Source organism: Octopus sinensis, linkage group LG22 (assembly GCF_006345805.1).
Source record: "Octopus sinensis linkage group LG22, ASM634580v1, whole genome shotgun sequence".
NCBI classification, from domain to species: Eukaryota; Metazoa; Mollusca; class Cephalopoda; order Octopoda; family Octopodidae; genus Octopus; species Octopus sinensis.
This window is the reverse complement of record NC_043018.1, coordinates 19,173,282-19,184,773: the sequence shown is the minus strand read 5'-3', so window position 1 is coordinate 19,184,773 and position 11,492 is coordinate 19,173,282. Positions and strand designations below refer to the sequence as shown.

Sequence of the window (11,492 nt, the reverse complement as noted above, 5' to 3'; positions counted from 1 at the left end):
GTCCACCATCTCACCCTTATAATAATAATAATAATAATAATAATAGTAATAATAGTAGTAATAATGATAATGATGATGATGACGGATAAAGAAAACGGGGGTACGTTTCATCATACGAAACCCTGTCATTTGCGTCTGGTGTGGATTAGATTTCAAAATGTGGAAGGGCTGATTGATCTCTGATCGTTAGTTGATTGGTTTAATTAATCAGATTGATTGGGAAAAATCAACCTATGAAGCAAAACAGAAATGAAGACAAAACATGAAAGCCAAACTATTTATTAATTAATTTTTTTTCATTTTTTTTTGTTTTTGTTTTAGTAAGTAGCCCTAGTCCGTCTTTTCTGGTCCACTCCCCACCCCCTCAAATAAAAGTCACACTACTCAACATACATTACACAACATCTACCGTGGGGGGAATTTATGTTTTGTATCTGTACAGAGAGAGAGAGAGAGAGAGAGTTCTCAATTCTGTGGATCAACGCAAAATTTGGGGTTGGAAGAGGAAGAGGCCAAAGATGAAAGCATAAAAGATTTTTAATTAAAAAATACAGCAAAAACAATTGGACCCAGCATCTGCTTTCAAACGCTTGTAAACTCTGCCCCACCATCCACTTCTAAGAAAGTGATCTGAGTTTTTTTTCTCTCATTAAAATAGATTTGGTTTCAATCTCCCATACACACACACACACACAATGTGCAGCAAGAGGCCAAAATTACAATGCTTCAAAACCAAACCAGGTTCTGTTGCTGTTCTGTTCTGTTTACATATTGCAGTGCGAGGCATTCAAAGCTACCATCATTGCTAATTTGAACTGCTTTGGTTGCAGCGAGAACCCAAGTACATCGCATCCAATACTCTCCTCATTACTGAATACTTCATGCAAATCATATGCAGCTCAGCGCCTATTCATTTTTGGATGAATGCATACGGCCATATATATATATATATATATTTCTTTACTGCCCACAAGGGGCTAAACACAGAGGGGACAAACAAGGGCAGACAAAGGGATTAAGTTGATTACATCGACCCCAGTGCATAACTAGTACTTTATTTATCGACCCCGAAAGGATGACAGGCAAAGTCAACCTCGGTGGAATTTGAACTCAGAACGTAACGACAGACGAAATACCTATTTCTTTACTACCCACAAGGGGCTAAACATAGAGGAGACAAACAAGGACAAAGGGATTAAGTCGATTACATCGACCCCAGTGCGTAACTGGTACTTTATTTATCGACCCCGAAAGGATGAAAGGCAAAGTCGACCTCGGTGGAATTTGAACTCAGAACCTGACAACAGACGAAATACCGCTAAGCATTTCGCCCAGCGTGCTAACGTTTCTGCCAGCTTGCCATCCTCTTACACTTTGGTGGCTGTATGTATATGCATGTATAATGGTTTTCCTTATTCAGAGCAATCATGCTTGTGAAGTCAAAGCACAATCACAATGTACGTACACACACACACAGGTGACAGCCTGGATTGAAGACGTGAACTTCAATTCAAGCTTTGCTGGGGTGGTTTTCTTCCCCCGATATTTTTCACGTTTATCAATTTCAGAAACTTGTTAGGAAGAAACCAATTATAAGACTAATATTATTTTTTTTTTTTTTTAAATTGAAATCCAAGCTTGTATCAAAACTCGGAGAAGAAAATAATTTAAAAACTGAACCTCGTTAAAATATTTTTAATTTCCTCCTTTTTATTGAATAATTAGATTCAAGTTGGATCTGTATCGTCATGTATTTTTTTTTCTTACCCGACCCCTGGATGTGGGTTTTAAAACAGCCAACCATGACGATAGTATCAAGTCAAAACCAATTTGTCACTGAATAAATAAAATACGGAGTAAATAAAAGAGGAATTAATAAACAGGTTTTAAAGTTTTCTATTTGTAGATATGTGGATATATGGGGGGAGGGAATAGAAATATTGACATGTTTTTTTCTACATTTGTTTCCTCTTGGAAACTTTTTCTGTGTTGTTCTTCTTCTTCTGTATGAAGACGAGAGGAAAGACTGCATATCTATGTGTGTGCATGTGTGTGTGATGTATATGCACTCAGTGTGTGTCAATGTGTGCGTACACACACACACACACACGTTCCCTTGAGTACAACCATTCCAAGAATGCTTCCTTTCCTTTGAATTTTAACAACTGATCTGAACACCACAGCTAATTATTGTAGTGTCAGGGTTTATGGTGTCGGTGCTGACAGAAGTGGTTAAAGTCGAAGATTGTGGTGGCAAGTATATTGTACAACAATAATTCCTTTATGGATGCTGGTGGCGGTGGTGGTGGTAACATTATGTTAGTGAAGCCAGCAAAGGACAGAGAGGGAGGTGGTGGTGGAGGTGGGAGGGAGGGAGACTCAATAGAGTCCACTGTTCCAGTCATGCGGCAGACAAACTTCTCCACCAAAGTAAACTTTGCTAAAGAATCTTTAAAATCTTTACCAACTTTGCACCATCTTAAAATGTCTGCCCAAATATAAACACACACCAAGACATCAGAGTTTCACCCAACACCATTACATTATGTTGTTAAATACCTCATCATCATTGTTTAACGTCCATCTTTCATTAAACAATGATGAGGATGGTGGTGTACACACACACACACACACACACACACACACACACACTTTTACTCTGACGATGGAAGGCGGAGAGCAAAAATATGGAGAACAGTGACCCCTGAAATCAAGTCAAAAACTGACTGAATCACATGACAAACCATTGCAATAAGGGATTTCATTTGTTGTTCTTTTTGTTGTTGCTTTTGGATATTGCCACCAAGTCTACAAATTTCTCAGGAAGGGATTGGTACTTGTCTTATTCCTCCCTAAAGTTTACTGAGTGAGATTACGAAGGGACGTAACTAAATACCAAAAAAATGGACAGAGAATGCTACTCTACCCTCTCACCTACCCCACCACCGCTTTTAAGCCCTTAAACAATGGAAAATACTTGCATGAATGTTGGATGTCAAACAGACAAAAGAAAAAAAAAAGGTCCTTTTTTTTTATCTGAAGGGTAAATTTTATACTTATTTTCACTTTAGATAAGTAAAGGTAAAAGTTACCTTCTCGAGTCGTGATAAACTCCTAAGGGTTGCTTTCCTGGCGTATATATATCCCACCTGGATAGGATGCAAGTCCATCGCAGGATAACTCACTTTTGCAAGCTGAGTGGACTGGAGCAACGTGAAATGAAGTGTTTTGCTCAAGAACACAACGCGCCGCCCGGTCCAGGAATTGAAACCACAATCCTACGACCATGAGTCCAACATCCCTAACCACTAAGCCACACGCCTCCACTTTGAATAAGGACAAAAACCGTAAGAACTATTAGTCCCTCACACAATAAGATTTCGAATTCCATTATGGAAAGGGGCCAATAGATATTCAGCTCCCGTTTTATAATGGATGAAGGCCGTATCTATGTAAAGGTTTTGAGACATTCATTGATGACATCTGCTGTTTAAGGGTTAATATTAAGAAAGAAGCAGTAAAAGGAAGAAATCAACCAAATGCTAATAAAAAAAAAAGATGGGTGTGTAGATGGGGGGTGGGGACAAAACAAATGCAAAGGCCCAAAGTAATTGGTACCCTTCCAGTAATAAACGAGAAAATGATGTCATTAGGTGGTGGTGGTGTTGGTGTTAGTAGTAGTAGTGTTGAAATTCATTCTGACAATGACAGAGAATGGTCTGGAATCAGAGCTGATGAAGGAACACATGATTTGCTTTATTGGAACGGAAAGGAATTGGTCAAGTGTCCAAGACTAAAAACTTATACAAGGATTCTAAGATTCCAAGCAGAACATACGTAACCGAGCATATTACATGCATCTGTGTGTGTGTGTGTGTAAATGTGTGTGCATGTGTGTGTATACGTGTATATATATATACATATATATATATATATATACGTACATACCCACACACATGTATGCATGATCCTATACATACACGCATTCGTAGACACATTCATACACTCAGACAAACACACACACACACTCACGCACATATATGCAAGCACACTAACACATGTTGTAAGTCAATTTTTATTTATACAAAACAAAATGTTGATACATACTTGCAATGTAAGAGTGTAATGCCACACACACACACACACACACACACACTCACGCACATATATGCAAGCACACTAACACATGTTGTAAGTCAATTTTTATTTATACAAAACAAAATGTTGATACATACTTGCAATGTAAGAGTGTAATGCCACACACACACACACACACACACACACCCATGCACAGTGTCTCACCAATTTTTACCTGTTTATGTTAAATAACATACCTAGAGCAGGGGTGGGGGAAGAGGAGAGAAAAAAAAAACCGGAAGAATCTTGTGTGTGTGTGTGTTTGTGTTTGTATGCGTATTTATACATACATGAATAATATATATATATATGTATATACATAGTACTCAAACATATACAGAAAGATAGAGATATACAGTAAATATTGGTTGTTAACAGTCAAGAAAGTTTTGTGGTTCTAACAGTTACTGTTTATTATACAAGGTTAAGCTAAGATACTAGTCATTAATTTACAGAATTAAGTAGGAGGTGGTGGTGGTGGTGGTGGTGGTGGAGGTGGTAAGGACAGCATATCAAGATTAGACGCAAGACAAAACATAGGGGTGGGTGGTAGAAGGTGGTTTACTTTTTTAGGGGTTTTTTTTTTAGGGGTTTTTTTTTTAGGGGTTTTTTTTTTGCATATTTTTTTTTTCTTGTGTTTAATTTAAATCAAAAAAATTAATGAAACAAAAAAAAAATCATTAATTAACAAACAACAGTAATAATAATAATATAATAATAATAATATAATAATAATAATAATAATGATGATGATAATAATTATTATTAATATTATATAGTTGTAATAATAAACAAAACAGGGAGATTACACAGATTGTTTCTTTTCTTTTCTATGGTGGGATGAGGGGAGGGGACAATCAGTTGTTCTCTTTTTCTCTCCCTTCATTTGTTGAGAAAGTGAGGGGGGGCTTAGTAGCGATTATTGGAACCGTACTGCTGTGCTGCACCTCGGGCAGCGCCAGCAGCGGCATTAGCAGCAGCAGTCTGAACAGTTTCATTGCGCATGACACCCTGTGCAAATTCCGCTTGGGCCTTCTGGAAGCTAGCTCCAGTGCTACGGTAGACTCGGTGTACCTTTCGGAAAGAGAAGACAAAGAGAAAAGAATGAGAAAAAGGAAAAGGGAAAGGCAACGACTAAAACAATTCTGGCATAAATAGTACAACAGTTTTGGTGTAAAAAAAGTGTTAAAACAAATTCAACAATTTCATAAATTGATTAACCCTTTCGTTACTGTATTTCTGTTGAGATGCTCTGTGTTTCTTTCAATTACTTTAAATATAACAAAGAATTTAGTAAAATAACTTAGTTATCATTAAACTGGTGTTAGGAACATAAATTGTGACTAAAATTTGGTGGAAGATTTTAATTAAGAACTTTTGAAAATAAGACATTTGTAATACAGAGCCAGAGGTGGTTTCAGCCATGTTGGCATCAAAGGGTTAAAAATAGCATGGTGACTTTAACCCTTTTATTATCCTATTTCTGTTGAGATGCTCTGTGTTTCTTTCAATTAATTTTAAATATAACAAAGAATTTAGTAAAATAACTTAGTTATCATTAAGCTAGTGTTAGGAACATAGATTGTGACAAAGGTTTGGTGGAAGATTTTAATTCAAAACTTATGAAAACAAGATCTTTGTACTACAGAGCCAGAGCCGGTTTTGGCCGGGTTGGTATCGAAAGGGTTAATCTTTTGAATATCAGGAATGAAATTTAAAACCCGTTTAAAACCTATCGCAATTTGATAAAACATTGAAAGAGGTACCTATATTTATAGGGGTACTTAAACAAGATAAACATTTATACAGATTTTTTCCTTTCCTGAACTGCGTATACATTTTTTGGGGTGGACTGTGTATGCGGGTGTATAACTGCTGAAGATTGCATTATCAAATAGCTGTGTGTGTGTGTGTGTGTGTATCTATAAATATATAGAGAGAGGAATTAATTTTCATTTGTTATTTTATACAGGACTAAAAGAACTATTCCCACAAAGTAGTACAGAGGTGGTGCTCGTGCGTTTTCAGACCAGCATAAGATTTATATAAAAGAAAATACGATTTAACAAATCAACTGAAATCTGAAACACATGACAACAGCGTCCCTCATATACAACTCTGCACCCACCTCTATGAAGTACAAACAGTTCAATGAGAGAAAAAAAAATATCTAATCTAATGTGTTTACAGAAATATAAATGCCGGTGGCACGTAAGAGAACCATCCGAACGTGGCCATTGCCAGCGCTGCCTTGACTGGCCTCCGTGCCCATAGCACATAAAAAGCACCATCCGATTGTGGTTGGCGTTAGGAAGGGCATCCAGCCGTAGAAACACTGCCAGATCAGACTGGAGCCTGGTGCAACCTCCTGGCTTCCCAGACCCCAGTCGAACCATCCAACCCATGCTAGCATGGAAAACGGACGTTAAACGATGATGATGATGAAGGGGAGTGGGGCTATCTAACTCCCTTTCAATAACCATATTCGCTTTTGTATTAAAAATGGATAACATTTTTATCCACTCGGTTATTCTTGTTCCATTGTAGCAATATCTCACCATAGATTTTATGACACCAATGTCTCACCATACATTTATCGCTTGGACATCACACTTGTCATTAGATAAGTGTCGATGGCTATGGATTCATTTAACAAAGGGAATTTATCCCAAAGGGTTACTGGAAGTTTGAAAATGCAGTCAAAGTGTAAAGACAATTTGGGAAGGGGTTTCAAAGAGATCCACTCCCGTGATTTACCATAAATCGTATTAGAGATGGAACTGTTCAGAATGTCCACAAGAAATGTTCTGGACATTAATGAGCCCCACAAAAGCAAGAAAGGGTACGAGAAACATATTGACAGAGTTCAAAAAAATCTTGTGTGGCAAGCAAGTTGTGAGATAGGAATTTCAAAATCAAGCATCCGTTTTCATTTTGAAGCAGCTATTTAAAGTATACATCCGTTTTCTTTTTCTATTTTGTGTTTTTTGGCATACTTCATATAAAGATAAATAGTGTTATTACACTATTTCTGTCTCACCAAATTTCACCCACAGGGTATTTGTCAAGTGAAGATGATGGCAGAAGACACTTGTCCAAAGTGCTGTGCAGGGGAATTGAACTCTGAACGACAGCCCTAATTGCATCCCTTAAATTATACAGCCATGCCACACACACGAGTGTGTGTGTCACATTTTAAAACAGAACATATAATGCTTACATGTATTTCTATAAGAGAACTTTGTATTAATATGTTATTGCTATTTCTAAAGATGTAAATGTGTATTTAATCCTAACAAATGGAATTTCATACATATATATAAATGAATGAATGAATGCAACTATTTTGAAAAATAAATGAAAATTGCAATATTCATATATTTACAAAATACAAGAGAAGAAAGTAAAATAATACAAAGTCCAAAGTTACAAAGTACAGGCCATGCTGTCAAGGAAGTACAAACAGATAATAAAACGAGAGTTGTTAACCCTTTAATGACATTAACTCACACACTCTGACGGGAGTTCATGCTTGCTGGCGTTAGTTTAGTCTTAGATTTATTAATTTAGGAACGAGAACTGTAAATGGGGAAAAAGAAAGATTCTACATAGCCACTCTGAATATACAGTGGCTGTTACTATGGAAACTGGGATCACTATATGATACAAAGTACCCCTAAATCTTCGTTAATGCTTAAAATAATGTTAAACACACCACATACACACAGACATCTTAAAAATGAATAAACATCAATGTTTTTGTAAGATTTATTTCTAGAAACAAAATAATGTCATCACAACTCTGTGCAAAAATGATCTATTTTCAATATACTACAGTTTACTTTAAATGTTCACCATGATACACCACGTCGTACTTATTACACACTGTCTCTCTACACAGACTGCAATATTACTAAATAAGCAACGTTTGCACATCCTTATAAAATGTTGATTCGTTGTCAGAATTACATTTTTTTTTTTTTGTTGTTCCCACACCACTAACTCACAGATTCCATCTAAATCTTTTGATTCCACATTCTCTGTGTTTTATGAAAATGGATCGTTAATTTTATGATCATTCCATCCGAACTTTGTTGAATAATTCTCATCCACTTCCACACACACACACACACACACGATAGCTGCAGTAAGCTTCCCTTTGCAAATAAGGGCTGAAAAGTTAAAGCAGTGACAGCCCGTTCCCTCCCCTGATTCCCAAACCTTACATCTGAAGAAGCAACCAGCAACATATTCACCATTCTGGTCCATTTGCGCACACAGACATGTCCCTACCATTCTAATAAACAGCAGATCTACCTCAACACCAAGATACTTATAGAACTCAGCCTGACAGCAGTTCATTGCTATTGTCACCTAACCATATAGCTGTGTGTCTGTGTGTCATTCTAAGACCCTTAGGAAGCACTTTTGAGTTTCCTAAATTTTAAATGGCCAAGCCATTTTCTTCTGGTCAACAAACCCCAGAACTAACTACATAGAAGGTGAGCCAAAAGTTACTTACCTAAGATTGTTTTGTTAATAAATTGCTAAAGTAGTACCAAGTGTGAGTGCTTCTGAGTGTATACACACACACATATATATATATATATATATATATATATATATAAATTCAGGGTGAATACTTGATAAATGTAAGCACCTGTATATGCCAGCTAGTAGCATAGGTGATAGGATATATGTATCAAATGAAATAAGTGAAAAACAGGACACAAAGGATGTTGCGGTACATATGTTTCGGGCTTTATAGAACAAGTTATTCTTACATCAATGCATAATCGACATAAGATGGTTCAAAAGCCCTCTTCAGCCGCATGCAATTGCTACACCAAAGACTTGTATCACATTACAAAAGGTTTGAGAAAAAACATTTGGTATTGTTTATAATGGTAGGTAAACCGAGTACCATTGGGAAAGTATGTTTGTAAATCTTCATCATAGCCGTACATGGTATTATTAGACTCCAAAACAAATCGTCCATACCGTTTTTTTCACTCAATATTATAATGTGATACAAGTCCTTGGTGTAGCAATTGCACGCAGCTGAAGAAGGCTTTTTGAACTATCTGTTATGTCGATTATGCATTGATGTAAGAATAAGTTGTTCTATAAAGCCCGAAACATATGTACCGCAACATCCTTTGAGTCCTGTTTTTCACTTATTTGATTTGATACATATACATACATATATATATATACATATATATATATACATATACACACATATATATATACACACACAATATATATATACACACATATATATATACACACATATATATATACACACATATATATATATATATATATATATATATGAATATATGCATACATAAACTCACATACAATGAAGTTTGACACACATTACTCAAATTAAACCAAAACCCCGTATTTGAACCCCAAAGTGAACCCTCAAGCCGGTGGTGATGAGTAAGGCATGAAAGGGTCAACTCAAACAACACAAGCAGCATGCAGTTGCAGGAGAACAATGAGAGTAGTGGTGAGAGATGGGTTCTCAAAGAAAGCAGCCAAGGTGGAACGGGAGGAGGAGGAGGAGGTCAGGGGTGAGGGAGGTGATTAGTACCTTGTTAGATTACATCGAGGTTTAGTAAGGGTAGAAGTAGTAGCAAGCAGCAGCTGCAGTAGTAGTAGTAGCGACAATAGCGACAACAAGAAGAAGACCAGAAAGTAAAAGTAGAAAGGAAAGTTGAAGAGAATAAATAAAGAAAGAAATAAAATAAACAGATCAACAGATCAGAATTTTCTTCCTTTTAAACTAAAAGAAATTATCAAAATTTAAATATATTAATAAAAAATATATAAAACAAAACAATAAAAAGAAAATCAACTATAAAGGCCAAGCAATCAATTTTTCTCTAGAAGCAATCATTAGCATCGTTATCGACATGGCTGAATGGTTTTGATGTCCAGAAACCTGAGGAAAATATCTAAATTTTGATGTCTTAAATGATGAGAATCCATCAGAAATAAAAGTCTGTAGAGAGAGAGAGACATAAGCAACCAAAGATGATAGAAATGGTAACAGAAAACAACAGGAACTCTCTAGATTGCTATCCTAATGATTTTGGTTTCAAACTCTGCTTTGGCTAATGTTGCTTTTTGATACTCCAGTGGTATTAACCCTTTAGTGTTCGCATTATTCTACCAAAATTAATGCTTTTTCATCCACTTTGTTTTGAACTAATCAGGCATTATCTTGTAGCTATGAGATTTTGATGAGGTAGCTGTTAATTTTTAAAATGATATTGTAGGGTTGGTGTGAGAGACCAGATCTGGCCAGTTTGAACATAAAACAGGCAGAATACTTTTGGCCGGATATGGCTGGTTTAAATGCTAAAGGATTGAAATTAAATTCTTTCTCATCATTAAGGATTAGTTTAAGTAGCTATAACCAGTTTCACTTACGCTTTATACTGGCAGAATCATTAGCATACTGGGCCAAATGCTAAGAGTTCAAATTAAATAAAATAAGTGCCTGTTGAGCACTGAGGTCCTTGCAAACAATTGGTCCCCTACCCCAAAACGTCAGGCTTTGTACCTATAGTAGAAAGGATTATTATTATTATTATTATTATTATTATTATTAAAGAGAGTAACGAAGTGACACATACTGGACTGCATGCCTAGTACTCTTTACTTTATCCTCTCTGGAGTTCATATCTTACAACAGCTGGTTTTGCCTGATCTCTCGGAACAAGAACCAGGTATGCACTGAAGCTGAATAAATGTATTATGCCTCTCACCAACAAATCCTTAACCCCGTGCCAATGTGAGAAATTATCATTGAGGCAGTGAGCTGGCAGAATCATTGGCATGCTAGACAAAATGCTTAGCGGTATTTTGCCGGTCACTACATTCTGAGTTTAAATTTCGCCAAGGTCGACTTTGTATTTCATCCTTTCGGGGCCAATAAAATAAGTACCAGTGAAAGACTGGGGTCAATGTAACCGACTAGTCTAGTCCCCTCTCCCCAAATCTCAGGCCTTCAGTAGAAAGGATTATTATTGTTAGCAGCATTTCATCTGTTTTTACGTTCTGGGTTCAAATTCTGCCGAGGTCAACTTTGCCTAATCAACTTATCTCCTCCCACAAAATTTCTGCCCTTGTGACAAAATTTGAAATTATTATTATTATTATTATTATTATATTATTAAAGAGAGTAACGAAGTGACACATACTGGACTGCATGCCTAGTACTCTTTACTTTATCCTCTCTGGAGTTCATATCTTACAACAGCTGGTTTTGCCTGATCTCTCGGAACAAGAACCAGGTATGCACTGAAGCTGAATAAATGTATTATGCCTCTCACCAACAA

The 11,492-nt window shown here is 36.4% G+C and overlaps 1 protein-coding gene across 3 annotated transcripts in view; it reads right to left on the bottom strand.

Annotated features, from left to right (window-relative positions):
* Positions 1-4,951: 4,951 nt before the first annotated feature.
* LOC115223216 (secretory carrier-associated membrane protein 1) overlaps positions 4,952-11,492 on the bottom strand; it is a 117,449-nt gene continuing 110,908 nt past the window's right edge. For all 3 annotated transcript variants that reach the window (XM_029793694.2, XM_036512169.1, XM_029793693.2), the window contains one exon: positions 4,952-5,211. In XM_029793694.2, coding sequence (XP_029649554.1) covers positions 5,047-5,211 — 165 coding nt within the window. In that variant the 3' untranslated portion in view covers positions 4,952-5,046. The remainder of the gene's footprint in view (positions 5,212-11,492) is intronic.